Source organism: Cnephaeus nilssonii, assembly GCF_951640355.1.
Source record: "Cnephaeus nilssonii genome assembly, chromosome: 2".
Lineage (NCBI taxonomy): Eukaryota > Metazoa > Chordata > Mammalia > Chiroptera > Vespertilionidae > Cnephaeus > Cnephaeus nilssonii.
In genome coordinates, this window is record NC_137073.1 from 53,114,376 (window position 1) to 53,132,085 (window position 17,710).

At 42.8% G+C, this 17,710-nt stretch overlaps 1 protein-coding gene across 2 annotated transcripts in view; it reads left to right on the top strand.

The window, feature by feature from the left end:
• Positions 1 to 2,852: 2,852 nt before the first annotated feature.
• The window catches only part of EFNA5 (ephrin A5), a 279,084-nt gene continuing 264,226 nt past the window's right edge, over positions 2,853 to 17,710 (top strand). Inside the window, exon 1 of one of the 2 annotated variants that reach the window (XM_079782057.1) lies at positions 2,853 to 3,424. In XM_079782057.1, coding sequence (XP_079638183.1) covers positions 3,300 to 3,424 — 125 coding nt within the window. In that variant the 5' untranslated portion in view covers positions 2,853 to 3,299. The remainder of the gene's footprint in view (positions 3,425 to 17,710) is intronic. The other variant, XM_079782056.1, reaches the window with a different exon arrangement.

The following is a 17,710-nucleotide window of genomic DNA, read 5'->3' on the forward strand; positions in this document are numbered from 1 at the left end:
TGAACTGTTCCTTTTCCCTCAAGTCTTTATGGATCATGATGACCCCAGATTCTCATCAAACTCAATCCGGCTGAGCTGCAGGCAGTACCCGCGCTGGGTGCTGACTGAGGGCCACCACTGGAGGGCGTCTGGACGCTTCCAAACAGCTCCGAAGCGCCAGGAAATCCTGAACTCCAGAGCTTGAAAGCGCTGGACAGAGGAAGTGATATTTGATTATGTTGGGCTAATCAGTAAAGGGGAGAACAGGTAAGTTTGGGAGCAAAACTACGGCGCTCACTTTCTTGGGATCAGCCTTTCCCCACGGAGGCAGAAAACTCCCTAGAGAGCAAGAAAGAAGAATACCACGCAGACTGAGCCCGCGGAGCCCCGCGAGGGGGAGTCTTCAGGGTTTGCAGCCCCGCTGAGCCCAGCGCCTGGCTAGCTTCCCGGGCGCTGGAGGACAGGGGCGCGCGTCCCGGGGCGCCGAGTCGGCCTCGCTGTCGGGCAATCGCGCTCCGGTGATGGCCTGGGGCCACGGGGCTGCAACCTGCTCTTGAAGTCCAGGAACGTGAGGCCTTTTCCAATAATAAGGGACCTTCTTCTCCGACTTAGGTTCCCTCCCGAAAAGACTTTATTCAAAACATTCATCCTTTGGGGAGAGGGTAGCGACCCAACCTCGGGGTTGAAATGGAAAGTGTGTAACGTATTTCTGATGGACTCTCCAGCTTGCATTCATTTGCTCCCTGCTGAACGGTCCCACTGAATGGCAATCACTCTACATACCCTGTGGTTTTCTTGATTTTTTTTTTAAAAGTGTTTTCAGGAAAGTCATGCTTCCTGCTCAAGAACCTTTAAAATCCCTTGTAGGAAGCAGGCAACTGAAAGGCACAGGAGAGATGCTCAGCTTTCCAGATAACCCGGGCCATTGCTCGTTGGGAAGACCAGGGCAGATTTACGAGAACACGTATTCACCGAGGCTTTCTGCCAGAGGGTTCCTGTGACCCGAGGGGCCCGGGAGACAGATGCCGGCTCTCCGGCTACCGGGTGGGAACCGATTCCTTTGTAATCGAAATACCCCGCTCTCAGGTAAAAACGTCAAATCATTCCTCAGCCCGGACGGAATTCAGCACCCAAAGGGTTACGCGCGGCCGCTGGGCCGGGGTGGAGAAGAGGGCGCCTCGGCACTCCCAGTAATTCAATTAGTCAGAAGGAAGGTGGGGCCGGGAGGGGGCAGGAGGCGAGAGGAAGGGAGGAGATCAGGAAAACGCCTCTTTCTCTGGGAGCAACCAATCCGGTTGGCGTAAAGAAAGAGAGAGAGAAAAAAAACCAACCCTCGATCTGTAAGCAAACAGCAGGCTGTTCCTTGACTGGCTGCTCCACGCACCCACCTTCCCAAGCAAACTGCACGGGGGAGAGGGGGAGGGTGTAACGGGAGCGGCCCACCGGACCCGGGCCGCGGCAGCAGCGGCTGTGGCGGGCGCTGGCTGGCCGCGCCTCCCCCTGCTCGGTCCAGAGCTCTGCCCCGTGCTCGCGCCGCCTGCCTGCCCTGCCTTACACGCCCGCCACCCCCGCCCCCCGCCGCCCAGCGCCTCCCACGTCCACGTTCACGCGGGCCGCCTCGCGTTCTCGTGCGGCTGCTGGGTCGCGGCTGCTGTCGGCTTTACACGCAGGTCATTAACGAGGGGGCGTGCCCGAGGAGATTTTTCCCATAAAGCATCCCCCCCCCCCTTTTTTTTTCTCTCTTTTGCAAAACTGACTTTTACCCCTTTCCACTTCTCGCCAGCCGTTTCAATCCCTCCCGGGCTGCTGCCGCCGCCGCCGCCGCCGCCGCCGCACTCAAGTTTATTCTCCCGTCTGGTTGGGGGTCTTAGGATTCGGTTGGTGGTTTGCTCCTCTTGTTGCTGCTGTGCCCAAGGAGGGGAAGACGAGCAGCTGCGGGAGGATCGGAAAGGTTTTCTGATGTAGTCATCGGGGAGGTGCCACTCGCTCGTGCGCTCCCCCCCCCCCCCCCACCCGCACCCTCCCTTTCAAACTGATTGATGCGTCTCTACAAGTTGCTGGGCTCGGGGCCGAACCCGTCGGAGTCGCAGAGACACTTCTGAGAGCTCACTCGGGGCTCGGGGCACTGCGTCCGGGGGGGCCTCATTCCTGCTCCCGGAAGGCTACCGGAGACTGACATCAGCCCGTCCAGGAGTTGGAGGGATTCATTTGAAAAGTGATTGTTTCCCCTCCCGCTCTGCAGCCGAGCGGTTGGGTTGGCGTCGTCCTGCAGGTTTAGGCATCCCAGCTCCGCCCGCCCGGCTGGTTGGTCACCTCTGCTCTTCCTTCACCTCGGCACACCCACACCCGGCCGCGGACAGCACGCGCGAGAAACCCCCGGGGCCAGCGCCTGCGGTGTTGTCTCCCGCCGCCGCCGCCGCCGCCGCAGTCCGACTCCGCCGGGGACCTGCTGGAAGACGCGGAGAGCCAAACTTTTTTTTTTTGAGGTTGACGAAGCAAGACCGCTCCTCGCCTGCTTCCTTGCCGCTTAACCCGTTCCAGGACGCCGGCGGGGCTGGGTTTGTGGGTTCTGGATCCCCACCCTTCCCAGCGCACCGCCCCGAATCCGCAACACCTCCGACTCCGCCGCGATTTCTGGGGGTTGCCCAGTCCAGGCACGGAGGAGGCCACCGGCGCGAAGCCCCCATCCACACGGAGCTCTCCTTCTGCAGTTTCCCACCGGCCGCCCAAGTAACTTGGAGGAGCGAAGCGGGGCGCAGCGCGAGAGCCCTGGGCGGCGGAGACCTGTGCCTCCCGCGGCGCCGACGCTGAGCCGGGCCCGGCGGGCCAGTGTATGTCTCCCCGCGGCCGCGGCGCGCAGCTCCCGGTGACTGTGCAGCGTGCGCCGCCGCCCGCCCCGACCCGCGCTGCCGTCGCTCGGCCCGGCGCGCACCTCCTTCTCCCGGGGTGACCGGCCAGCCGCCGCCGCCGCCCTAGACCCAGCTTGGCACCCCTTACCCCGCCCTCGCCGCCGCCACCGCACACTCGCATGCTTCTCTCCATCTTGTGATTTCTTTTTTCCTTTTGAACCCTCCAGCGGGGGTGCGAGTTTGTATTCAGCCCCTCCACTCCACTGCCTCTTTTCTTCTCGCTCTCCTCCCCCCTCCCCCAGCTCGGTGTGTGCCTTTTTCGCTTCTCATTCCTCTTCAGTTTTATTTATTCCTATTTATTTGGCTTCCTGGTCTCTCGCTCTCGTTCTCTCTCCTCCCCTCCTTCTCTCTCCGGATCCCCGCTCTCTCCCCGGAGTGGCGCGTCCAGTGCTCCGCCGCTGGCCAGGCGTGATGTTGCACGTGGAGATGTTGACGCTTCTGTTTCTGGTGCTCTGGATGTGTGTGTTCAGCCAGGACCCGGGCTCCAAGGCCGTCGCCGACCGCTACGCCGTCTACTGGAACAGCAGCAACCCTAGGTAAGGCGATAGGGGGCAAAGAGTCGGGGCTACCCGGGCCTCGGGACTACCCGGGCCTCGGGGCCCGGCGGAAAGGAGCTGCAGCGGCAGCGGGGACCAGCGAGCACCGGCCGCTGGCAGCGCGCACCCTCGGAGCCTACGTCGTCCCCGCGCTGCTGGCTTTCGGGGCGCCGGCGGGAAGCGCTCCCGTGGCGCCACTCTTTGTTAAACCACCGCGGAGCGGCCTGGCGCCCCTGGGAGTCCCGGGTCTGACCAGACCGGCTGCCTCTGCAGAGAGCGAGGAGACTCGGAAAAGGCGGGAGCCCGGGAATCGAGACTTTCCCCGCTGACCCGCCGGGGCAGGATGGCCAGCATCCCGATGCCGGCGCAGGGCTTGGTCCCGGGCAGCCCTGGGGCGCGCCTCCGGGAGCGCCGGCCTGCAGCGTGGGTGCGCAGGGATTGCAGGGAGACCCGCCAAATAGCCCCAAAGTTGTTGTTTTTTTTTTTCTTTTTAATTTTTTCTTTTCTCGGTGCTTTCAAAAAGCGCACGGGCTGGGGGAAGTGAGGGGGGCTGGGAAGCGGAAGCTTTAGGTTATTTTCCTCTTTAACTGCACGGAAATGATCTGGCCCCTGGGTCAGTCTGGGCCCGGCGCTCTTGGCAGTGGAGAGGATTCTCCCACCTCCTCCACCCCTGGGTGGGCTCAAGGTGCCAGAAAGTTGGATCTAATGCCGGGTTACATCATGTGTGCCGAGCGAGCCGCTGGAGTTGGCAGAGCAGGGAGGTGGGAGCCCTGCGTCCCCGGCCTGGCGGAGCAGGCGCGGTTACCTGGAACCGTTGTTCGCTGCGGTCCCCGAAGCCCACCGTGTCCGCCAGAGGCTGGAGGTGGGCGCCCGGGGCTGCCCGAGCGCGGCTGCTGGACGGTGGCCACCAGCGGACACCCCTTGTCCACGGACACTGAATGTGGAGTTGGGGTGGGTGCTGCCGGACGGACCCCCTCCCAATCCAGGACAGCTCCGCTCAGAGCCCCACGTCCTCCCAGGCCTGTGGGCAGCAGGCTGCCCCACTGGGTCCAAATTGCTCTGCCTCTCTGGGACCGAGGCCAGCTTCCAGCTGCGGGCTGGCTTCGGTGCCCGCCCAGGAGGGACATAACGTTATTCCCCAAATCTCAGCTTTTCCCCCCGGGCCGGAGTGGAAGTTGGAAGGACAGAGGCGGGATTCCGAGGAGAGTTTAGGGTCGCTGTGCGCCCAGCTCGCCCGGGGAGAGGCGTAGGGAGAGCGCTTCCAATGCCTCCTGCCTCCCAGTGGACCTCTGCGCGGTCCTCCCGCCTTCCTCCTTCTGCAGGCGCGGGAGGGATTCCCCCCTGAAAGTAATGTCATCTCAGGTGAAGATCTGGGCAGATTTCCCCACTGGCGGCCCACCAGTTGCCAAACGGAGAAAGAGTCCCCCCCGCCCGCCCGCCCGCCCGCCCGCCCTGCTACCCCAGGAAAGATAGTCACACCCAGGTAGTCCAAGCTCTCATTTGCTTGCCTGGCAGAATTGGAGACATCCCTGAAAGTTTGGTTAAAAAAAAAAAAAAAAAAAAAAAAGTCCTGTGGAGGTGGGTGGTGGGATGGGAAGCTATTTCTTTGACATGCCACTTACCACTATTAGAAAAAGAGAAAAAGAAGCCATCCTGCCAGAGGAAATGGCTTTTATGAAAGCTGACAAGACAAATAGATCAAGCTTTGCAGTTGTGATGGTGTTAAAAGCAAGCCTCATTATGCTGGTTGGTTTTATTCCCCTTTGGGCTTTATTAGACAGCATATACAAAACGGAGGAATTTATATTTGTAAACTTTAGTGCCTTATTGAATAAAATAACAGTGGCATCGTGTAGTTGAATTTGGGGCATTTTGCTCTTGGTTGTCCTTCCTTTCCCATGCCAAACTTCATAGCGTGCTCTTTCTCTCATTAATTTATTTGGATACTTGGATGTTCTAGTCATCTGGGTTAAAACAGAATCAGCCGATACCCCTCTACCCTTCCTTCTTAACCTGTCAAGCTAATCTGAGTTAGCTTGAGGACATTTTATCTTAGGTTATCTCTGTTTTATGCTTTTGATACTGTTGTTTGGTTTCAGATTAGCACATTGATTTTTGTCACAGGTCATGTTTTTAACAGCTACGCTCTGTCTGCAGAAAACTCTTCTGCTCAGGGTACCATGGTGTCTTTGAACCAGCCCAGACAAAGTTAATCAGTAGCATTTTTAAGGTCCAAGAGTATTCTCCAGTCGGTATTCTAATTTGAGGTTCGTGGAAATGCCTTCCTATTTGATCATTATCACTGTGATAATGTTCAAAAGAAAGAATGACATACCTCCCTTCCCAAGAGATTCAGTCCTAACTTTAGTATTTTTAAGGGTTTATGGATTTATTTATCTTCCTATATTATTGCACTAAAATTTACTTTAAAAATAATATAATTTTATAAATCTGAGTGGCAGATTTGTCTCTGATGTGTTAAATAAGACGGTACTTTTCTGATGCATTAAGAAAAGTCAGCTTGGATGTAGTTTAAAAGGAGCCAAATGCTAAATAAGTAACTCAGAAAAAAACAGTTTATCACAAGATAGTGACACAGGATTTCAGAAAATTTGCACCGATTTACTGACTTTTATAAATTCTGTATTTTACATTTCCCTTTCATATATCTTATCATTACCAAGGTAATCTAGCCATGCTTTTTGGTTTTGCATAAACCCTATCAGATTTTGCTAAACTAATAACATAATCAAAAGACTTCAGTCTTTTGGAATAAAGTAGAAAACTTTAATTGCAACTTAAATTGATTCTTAACATTTTTCTCTTAAAGACTTAAAGTTCAGTGGACACATTAAGCTGCTATGATACCATGCAAGTGAAATAAATATATTTTAGCGTATACCAATCGACTTCAATTTAAAATTATTCTTAGATAAAATTAGATTTAACTATTACATCTTGATCACAGGGTCTAAATAGTTTATATTATAACTTGTATAGTCGTAGGAATTTATTCGCTACATTGTGTTTCATTACTGACTCCATTGATACCATAAGCACCCATTGATTTAGGTTCATAGAAGAGAAAATGTTAAACTTATTTGCTGTCAGATAGTTTTACTGTCAGAATCTATCTTCCCAGGAATTCACTTCTGGGAAGTGGATGCTCAGTTTTCAAATGCTGATAACTTTTTAGTTGCCAGTACTTATTGGGCGGTGGTCCAAACTAATTTCATGTGTTGAATGGGCACAAATTTCTGAAGTAGCAACTGAAAACTATCAGTCTGAGTAGAAGTGCATGGGAACATTTGCCTAAGTGCATATTTCATACTTTAAAAATTTGAAAACCTATATGAATTTCACCTACGTAGTGAGAGTAATAGAATGATCTTGTTAATGTTATGCTGAATTCTGAACTGGCCTGTCACTCAGTAACTTGGAGTAATGAAAATCCAAATCAAGGAGAATATAACTATTTGTCCTTGATTTGTGTAAGAATGTAAAAAGCTTTTAAATAACTTTTTAAAAGACTTTTAGTAATAAAACTTTATTGACTTCTTCCTTAGTAGCTACTCTTATAAAGATACAAATGACTCAATATTAAGAACATCCTACTTAATCTGAATGAAGGATGCCATAAACAGTTTGTTGCGTCCAATGAAAATATTCTTTTAAATAGTGTGTGTATATGGAAAAGTTCTTGGATTCCTTTGACCAGTTGCCAAATTGATGCTAGGATAATTAAAGATGCCTCCCACTGTTTGGTGTTAATGGATGGAATAGTGGCAAATACAACCAGCACACTTTAAGAATACTGATTCTTCTCCCTTAGTGCTTTGCTTCTGTTCGGGTTTGAGCATCACCAATTTAAAATGTTATTCTCTCACAAGAAAACATACCTCTGTAATTCATTTGGGATTTACTAAATTTTAACCTAGTCATGTGTTTTCTTTGGGCTTTTCAGTTCTTGCAGAGACTTGTAGATTAAATATTTAATGTGATTGTAGCAGGTAATTGACAACATTTAGTTTTGTTAACATGTAATCTTGAAGTTGTGAAAGTGATGTGAATTCCAGGTCAACACTCCCAAATCTTCAAGCCTGTAGGTCATATGTATGAGGCTAACTAGAGAGAAGTAATTTTTTCCTAATGATGATTCCTGAGTATTTTTCCTCTTTCAAAATTTTATGTTTTATTTTTCAAAATCTGACCCATCAGTGATTTAATGCCAGCACGGTGCCTTTTCCACTAACAAGTAAATGAAATCAGTTTGGTTTAACTCTAAAAATTTGTTCTGAGAAAAGGTGGAAAATTGATTTTTGTTTTGAATAAGTTTTATTTCCAGACTTTTAAAGTATGTAACTTTATTTTTGAAAGTTTCAGTGTTTTAAATAATATTGTTAAAAAAGTTCTTCAAGTAAAAGGCATTACTTAAAATCTTTTAACTTTATTGACTCTGAGCTTCGATGTAATATATCAGTTTAGTAGATATAATGAGGTAGGTTTATTATTTTGATATTTATTTATATCAGTATTTATATAAACACCCGGATAAAAATAAAGCTGTATGACGGAGATTTATATGTCATGTTTTTACCCCTATCCATTTAGGAGACCTGAACTGAATCTTCCTTCTCTTCCCCTATTTTATCTAGACGTTTATAAAAGAGAAGTACGATTCTTGTTTTTGGACAGTTTTCCATAGAAGTTTGAAAAGAAGTCGGCTACTGAGATGTTACGTTTCACCCAGTGGATGCATTTTATTATATTCTCATAATGAGCTATCAGAAGTGGTCACCTGTCTTAGGTGACGGGAGCATCCGTGCTCGTTGTGGCACACTTGTCTGTACAGTCTAGTTGGGCATTTCCAGTGTGAGGCCAAAGTTAGGAAACTCCTTGTTATTAAAAGAATCAGAGAGAGCCTTCAGTAGTTTGTTACTCCCTGTTAGTTGATTTTAGTGGTATTAACTAAACCATTGGTTCCCTGAACGGATATTTTGTTGCCATGTGTCTTCTGGCTGATAATCAATAGCTTTAAAGACTTCCACTTTGAATGCTGAGGATCCGGTTTGGAAGGAGCACATAGTTATTTGGGGGCAAATTAACCTTGTGAATTTCTTGCCATTTAATCTTGCAGGATGCCTCCTGAACAGGGATTTCATTGCCTTCTGTCCACTGGCCTGATTTCCTGTTGGATAGGGACAGATAAAAATGAACGCCTCCTTTTCTCCCCTGTTGCTATGTACCAAGCAAGCTACCAGCTTCATGCTGGGCCAAGAAAATGAATGAATACAATTAGTCCTTCAGGAGTCCTGGTCTTTGCAAGTTTGGGAGAATTATATGGCTAAAGAATGTACCTTTGAGAAAGAGTATACATTAAAATATAAAAGGAACAAAACAAGAAAATGTTAAGACTATAATTTTATATATGGGTAGTATTTGGTCTATTGCTTAGTATTTCTTCCTCCTCCCCACAATAGAAATATTTGGCTTATTAGCCACTCAGCCTTCTTCATTTTTGTGTTTGTTTTGAATAACTTACAGTATAGCAATGACAATTTTAAAAGCTGTATTTTAGTAATGAACAAATCTATGTTGACTGAGTATATATTATCAACTTTCTTTTCAGAATCAGTATACAAACTATTAAAATAGCAGCTCTGATTGGAATGTCCTTGTTGAAAAGTAAGCCTATATGTCCCTAAGTACAGTAAGGCCTTCCTTACTGGCCACTTACACTGGATACTCAGCATCAGTCTTCCAAACTGAGAAAAAATTGCCTTTTGACCATTTGTGACAGATCATACCTTCATATTTAGGTATAAAAATCTCAAAGAGCAGTATAAGGAATGAAGTATTAAAATCCACTTTTAGTATTGTGTCTTACGATGGTGGTCCTAAACAGCTAAACACCAATAAGTTAATATCTCTTTTAAGGGCCTGATTTATATTGCTAAATTTATATTTTTGTCTACTTTTCAAGCTATATCCTGAGATTGTTTGGTAGAAAAGTTCTTGTGATTAATTTGAACTTCCAGTGTTTCTGAATGAGGTATTACTAATTATCTGATCAGTTTCCCCTTAAATTTGTCGGCATTTACGTTTTCAAAATTACATCAGTCATAACCAAGGCAGCACAATGACACAGAAGCATCTAGTTGAAAATTAAGAAGTAATAATATAATGCAAGTGTTTCTGTGCCATTACTATTATGCATAGTTTTCACTATAAATGAAAAAAGTTCCTTATATCTCAGTATTCTTGATCATTTATACTCCTTAATGTACTTTGAAGGATTTATTGTAAATTACTGATATCTCTGCACTATTTTCTGAAATGTGTGTGGATGTAAACTTCTGATTTTTGAGGCTTTTGAATATTGTTTTCAAACAGTGAGCCAAAGGTTTCCGTAAAAACATTATTTTAAAATAGTGAAAAGTTCTAGTTAAAGTTATCTGGTTGCCGAGAGACAGTTGTCTACCACAGTGATGGTTAGCTCAGCTTTCATTCAGGTAGGATTCTATCATTTTCAATAAGGAAAAATAAACCTTTGTCATCTTTAGAAACATCCTTCATACAATTGACAGTTGACAGCTTGAAGAAAATGTTACTGTCAGGTCTTATTTTCCACTCAAGTGAGAAATAAAAATAGTTTTGAGTGATTAAAAAAATCTGTTTAAACATTATTTCAAAATGTGGGAAATGTTTTTAAATTTTATGTATGTGTCATTAGAATTAACCTGCCATTTGCTTCAGGGAAGGTCAGCAAAGTGCAGTTCAAGGAGAGATTGTCTAACAGTTAAGTTCCTGGGTGTTTAAAAAGCCAAATACGTGCAGTTGATGTGTTTGTAACAGGATATCATTGGACATTTTTGATGGGGTTCTTTAAGAGATATGTCGATATTATTCCTGTTATTACTTACCAAGTGACCTGATTTCCATGACTGATGATTGTGATTCTGATGTAAAGTTCAAGTAGAAATCTTGGTCATGTGATATCTCTGTATACCTTTTGGACAATCACATTATTAGCACACAAAGATTAGACCTTTCACAAAATTGCTTTGCTATTAATAATTTTAAATAACTGCACAGTGTAATCCATAGGTTTCTTTGTAGAGGTGCGTGAATACATACGTGGAGATTAGAAAATATGACTAAGTCCTTGTTTCCCGATTTAGAAAAGCTAGGTTTTGGGCTTTCAGTTAAATCAGCGTTTTTCTTTTCCCCCCTAGAAGCAGCCATCTTGTTTTAAGACCGATTTTCTTTCTTTCATGAAAACGGCCCGGAAATGAATAGGGACGATAGAAAAGGACTAAACCACTTTATAATTATTTTTGTCAGGGCTCTACATTAAAAGCTCTACCTTAAGTTATTTGTGAGCTCATTAAAATGGTATCTGCTTGTATTGTTGATAAAAGAGGATGTTTTAGCCTAGTAATAATATATTTTAAACTCAGGCATATTTCATTTTAATGTTAAATTTTGGGCTGTACCATGTTTACATGTGCAGTTTTCTTTTGCAGTTTACAACTTATTAATTTCAAAGTAATATATTAATTGCCCTTATTATCACCCCCACCCCCCCAAATCCTTACTTCTCTTTCTGAGTATACGAATAGTCCTTTTTGTTGATTGAGATTTTTTCCCCCCAAATTGCTCAGTGGTACCAGGAATCTTTCTCCAGTAAGAGATATTGATAAAAATGTCTAAAAATAAAGCATCTGGGGTGCTTCCAGAAACGTGAAGCCACAACCTTTTTGGCCCTGAATTATAGGCTCTCACTAAGTCATTACTAAACCACTCCTGGTGAGTTCTTACAAAAAATTATTTTGGAAGTACATTCATATTTGGTATTAAAATTTATAAGAGTATATCCACTGAGCCTGCTATATTTTCCACCATGTTTTATATTTTTGGGTACATTTGGAAGGACATGTGGCCTAGTAAACTTTACCCAAAATTTATACTACACTTCTTGCTACTGCGTCTGTTTGATGATGTCTGGAAAGAAACATTATTCCCATGTCCTGCAGTAAAAACAGAACTTCCTTCAGATTAATTTCACAGTAACCTGACTCAGTCCTTCTGATTAAACTAGGCACAGCTTGAATGCCACTATGTCACAGATTGCTTCTGTTCATGAGAAGCAGGATTTCTGGTGGTTGTAGATACAGTTTAAAAACGATAAATGAAATCCACATTTTAAGAATGAATATACATCTCATCGGCTCCTTATTAAAGTTCAGGTATGAGTTGACAGTTTTTGTGCCGAAGAGCTTTCCTCTGATATCCATCATCCATTTTCTTTGACTGCCTGGAAAAGAGGAAATAACCGAGTGCTCATTTTTGTTTTAAATGAACTAACAAAAACTTTTGTGTTTGTTTGTTTTTTTTCTTGCTGCTTCTGAGCTGACAGAGTCCATTCTAAATGTTATTAGTGACTTATTTGTATATGTAGAAACTATAATTAACAATTAGCTCTTGCCTCTTTCTGTGATAATACACATTATAAAGGCAAATGAAACTAGTTTCTCATTAAAATGTGGTTGGAATAAAATCAAGTCATGGCTTATTTTGGTTGGATAATTATGGTGCAAATTGTTATCTAGATTTTGATGGTGGTGGACATGCTACTTGATATTTCATGTTCCATCGTCCCCAGTGGGATATGTGACTTTGTCACATTTACTGAACTTTAACAACGTGTAGAGGACTTAACGTTTTGGTTAAGTTTTTATAGTATTTAATTTTATGGAGACACAAATGGGAATGGGGAAAAAAAAAGAAAAATATTTCTAAATATGGGGAGATGATCCTTAGTGTTTAACAATTAGGTTAAACAAAGTGGGAGCAAATGAGCCTAGTTCCCCTTCTATTGTTTCAGGGCAAGAAAAAATACAGACAGATGTCGGAATGTGGAAGCTGTGACCTCTGACCCACACAGCATGGCCACTGCCCTGGCACACAAGTGTCCTGAGCCACCGTCGGAGCAGGATGCTTTTTTGCAGTGACTGACACTTTGAGAACCTGACACTGCTTCTGGAGTTACTTGTAGTTCTCCAAAGTGTCAGCCTTTTAGCCTCAATTTTTAAGTTCCTCACCTTACCCTTTATAAAAAATGTTTCTTTGTTTGGCTGAGACAGAGCTTTCGTGACTTCTGGGTGAGTTCGGTATCCCTGTAGTCACAATCAGTCTTTGCCTCCCAGTGAATTTATTCATTGGGTTGGGATGATGGAGAGGCCTCAGATGGATGGTTCTGCTGCACCAAAGTGTTCTGCTTTATTAAGCTAATATATATATGTAAGTAAATCTATGTATTTTATTAAAGACAGATGAAAGGCCTTTTCTTTCAGTCTCTGCTCTGCAATCTCGCTAGTAACCCCTGGGTTCAGACAGACCATTAATGTTTTAGATGCTGTGGCATTCAGTGTTTTCTTCATATATTTGTGTACCGTTACAGCTTCCATAAACTTTTATGCCTATTTTGATAGTTTTTTGGCAGGGGCTCCATTTATTAAAATGTAGTGACCCAGTACTGAGAGGAGAACAGTTCAAGTAGTGGTGCTTCTTTCTGACAGGGTTTTGTGTCAAACTAGAGAAAATAATAGGGAAATGAAAGCTGCCAAAGTGTGTCTCCCAATTACTAATGAATCAGGCGAGAAAGGACCTTGGTGACAGATCTGGTGTCCGCCATGACAGCAGTTTGGGAACGCTTTATTTTAAATACTGTATAAAACAAATTAAAGTAAGCCTCAAGGAATGTAGCACCCAGATATTTGATATCACAAGTACTATTTTTTTTTAAGTCTGTGCAAAGCAAAGTAAAAAAACAGAATCTTTGTACTCTTCATTGATAGTATCAAAGCATAAAGCTGTTCTAAGGAGTATTTCCCTTATTAATAAGCAATGCTTTTATTCTTATTAACATTTTAATACAGATACGATAGTATCCTTGGTTCTAGTATTGATGTAACCTTGTAGACATATTTTTATTGTTGATAGAGTCTCGGGGAAACATTTAAAAAAATGTTTCTATCATATGCCTATCATCAATATTTTGAGCATTACTGTAATTGCAGAACAAAACTTTTCCCTCTCTGCAAATATATGTTTTAGCTGTCCCGGAGGTTCTGGTATCTTTTGGAGATATTTCCATTGTGTTTGCTGGACCCATAATTAAATGCCTGCTACTAGTATATTTTTTCCCATAGCATTTACAACATAAAAAGAAAAGGGTCTTGTATACAACGATAGCTGTCAGGGAAACAATGAGAACTAATTACACACTCTGCTATCACCATTGTCAACTATACTCTTGGGAAAACAACAACATGACAGTTTGTGTGTGTGTGTGGTGCATGTATGTATACAGGATACTTTGTATGAATACACACACACACACACACACACACACACACATACATGATATATGTGGGATCAGACATATCTGATGGTTCCCCCAAAGGGAAAAATGAATAAAGGACAACCTAACTTAGTTAATTAAAAAGAAAAAAAGCAGTTCTTTATTGGGGCGTGAGGGGGTCCTTGCTTTAGCATCCTGTATGATATGGTCTGAGAGAATCAGCAACATTTATGACTCTGAATATCTCATTATTTTGAGTATTATTTTGGAATGGTCTTGTCATCAACGCGTCTATGCTATTAATGTACCTGATTCTTTCTTATTATCTCTTTTTAAAAATTTATTGGGGTGACATTGGTTAATAGGTTCACATAGGTTTCCGGTGTAGGTTTCTATGATACAAGATCTGTATATTGCACTGTGTGCCCACCACCCAAGATCAAATCATCTTCTGTCACCATGTATTAGGATCTCTTCATCCCCCACCCCCCATAATGATCTCTTATAAATTATTTCTTCACTTAACTCTAGATTTTGTGTATATCTGGCTATTTGAGGACTAATCACTTAGTTCATTTGTTGCGTAGCTCTCTCTATCACTATCTTGTTCTTTTGATGGCTTTGGCTACTGCACTGCCTTTGGGTCTGCCTACTGGTAGGTGAATTTGGAAAGAAAATAAAACTGAAAAATAACTTTTCTGAAATGTATAGCAGCTTTGGTATGAAATTTGATGAGAAAAGATTATGAGGCCATTGAATAACAGGTTTTGGAATCAATTTTGTATTTCAATCACCCATGCCATCCCTGATCTCTGGTACCATGTAGAATCAGGACCTGGCCCTATATAATATTTCCATAGCATTTACAACATAATATTTTCTGTTATTATTTTGATTCCCTGGGTGAATTCTCTTTACTATATTTAAAGCCAAAACCAGGTGGGTGATTTCAGGAATTATATACTGGTTTTAACTTATTTCTCCAAAGTTTTCACATTAAAGCCAATAGTATATCTAATACCTAACAGTAATAATATATTCCTCTATTGAGTATCTACAAGTCATAATTGATAAAATATTTGAGTGATATGTACTAACGCTGGGAGGCATGCAACAGATTCAGAGATGAATAAGAGAGCATCTGTACCCTTAAGGAACTTGCCATTCTGTGCAAAAGTAAGAATTTTTTTACTTTTGCAATGCAAAGTAGAAAATACTATATAAGAAATCTTTACATAAGGATTTATTCAACAAATAATTGTCTAGTATCCATGTGGGCCAGGTATTGTCCTCTGGACTGGAGATGTCACAGTGAACAGTATGGACAACATCCCTGCCATCACGAAGCATTCGGTTAGCAATTTCTAGATCGCTGCTTCTTCTCACAAGTGATCTGGTCACAAATCCTTTTGGGTGTGTGTGTTATTGAAGTACAGATTTTAATTCAGGAGGGCTGGGGTTGGGCCCTGACATTCTGCATTTCTAACAAGCTCTCAGTTGACCCAGATGTCGCGGGGCCCTTAGCCACAGTGTGAGCAGCAAGGTTCTGGATGAGTCCGTCAAGAGAGATTGCTTCTGGTTGCTCATCAAGGACTCTTGTTGTATTTGCCCTGAACTTTCCATATGGTTCTACAATATCTAAATTGGCTTAATATTTACACGAACGAAAGTTATTTGTCTGAAGGCCTAGTTCATTTCTAGCCACTTTCCCTCGAATCTCAGACAAATAAAATAGAGTTTTACATTCAGGTTTATGCATCATTAAAAATAAACCACTAACAAAAGTAAATAGGCCAGGGATTTTTGTTGTATGTTAAGGAGGATACTGTCATAAAAGTACAAAGGTATTTATTTGCAAACCTTCCCCAGATGTATGTTATGTGGCAATGGCAGAATTGTGCCTCAGAAACAGATTTTTTTTTAAAAAAATGCTTTCTAATTTAAATCCATATGGTTAAATGAACCCAAAATGTTCATTTTACAATCAGCATAGAAGATGACTAACAGTTTCTCTGCTCCCACCGGCTGGGTTTCTTGTGGGTGGCTTTCAGGAGTCTACACTTCCAGTGGAGTTATAAATGGCTCGTGGGGAAATTCCTTCCTGCTCTAAAATTCTATGATGCTAGTGCCCTCAGTGAGAGATCTTTGTTCCTGTAGAGTCTAGGAAGTGTAAAGTCTGTAAATGTGCTTCTGCCTTTTCGCAGCTTATATATCATTTGCTTTCCCAAAACAAATATTATGTGATGCTTGTATTAACAAATAGAGAATGGAACTGTTTAAATTCAGATGACTCTGCCTGCTTCCTTTTTTGTTGTTCTTCACCCTGTGTGTACAACTACATATGACTAATCTCCTAAAAACTTTCAAGCCTGTGAAAGCATCAGTAAGTAGACTTTCTTAGCCAGTTTACCTCTATGAAATGATTATAAAAAGGCAGATGAAACTGTTTGTACTGTAAATCAGCTATATTTTTACAAAAATAAACAAAACAAAAAAAGGGAAAGGATGGTGAGCACGCTTAATTCAAATATCCTTTTGTTTTTGCAACAATTTTTACCAACACTTTTTTCTAGTTAATTATTGGACAGAAGCCAGTCTTTTCATTTTTAAATCCTTGGTAAATGGATTTAATTAAAACATTTGGTTGCATTTTGTAAGAACTATGAATGTGAAGCATAGTACATTGAGACCTGACTGTTTTGTGTGTATTTTGCAGGTTTAGGTTTGTACTTGCCATGGTGTAATAAACATACTGAGGCAATGACTTTCAGGTGACCGCCACTTCGAGTTTCTAGTTTTATGATTCAGATAGATAAAGAAATGCAAGAATCTTCTGAGTCTATGTGTGAACTTAGTGGTTCCTAAAAGAGAAGTGAGCTATGTACTTAGATGATTCATTAAGTTTAGAAATAGGATATCTTCATTGATTAAAATGAAGTCATTTGCATATCTTAAGCAATGGCTTTGTTCAAAATGGAGTTGATATACCTAAGATTTGTGGTCATTTCTGTGTTAAGTTAAAGTAGAAGAAGCTCAATAGTTCTAATTATTGTTTTTTCCCTTCATTTTTGAAAAAGAAATACATTGAATGGTTTTTATTTTTAACACAAGGTTATTAACACTAATTTGTCATCAGATTAACTGGTTGTAACCAAATTTTTAGATACAGTGATATGTGTACACTTATAGATTGTTTTGACAGCATAAAGGAAAAGCATTGAATTCATGCCCTTTTTTTTTGTTTTGAGTTTTCATAATAGCAGCTGTTTGGGATAAAACTTCAGATGGGTTTGGGTGTCATACAAGCAAGAGCTCAGAGAGTGAGATATTAAAAAACCTGTGTCAGATTGGATTTTTTAATTGTCTTCATTAACTTTTTTAAAATTATATTTTAGATCTAATTACATTCTTGTTCTAGTTGAGTTGGACATATTCCATTCATCATGATGAATCTGAGCCTCAGTTTCTTCACTATAATAAATAAATGAGCATAATAAAAATAATGGATCCTGCCCTGGCCTGTGTTGTTCAGTTAAGTGAGCGTTGTCCCATGCACCAAAAGGTCGCCAGTTTGGTTCCTGTTCAGGACACATGCCAGGGTTTCGGGATTGATCCCCAGTGGGGGCTGTGCAGGAAGCAGCCAATTGATGTTTCTCTTTCACATCGATGTTTCTCTCTCTCTCCCTTCCTTTCTCTCTCTCTAAAAAAAAAAAAATAATGTATCCCTCAGACTTATGAAAATTTAAAGGAAAGTATATTTGTGACAGGGCTTTAGAAACTTAGAACACCATTATGAAAAGACTAGAGATTAAGAGGATCACCTTACTTTATACCACATCTCACTTTATAATTCTACCAGAGGCCCAGTGCACGATTCATGCACAGGTGGGGTTCCTCTGCCTGGCTGGCGATCGGGGCCT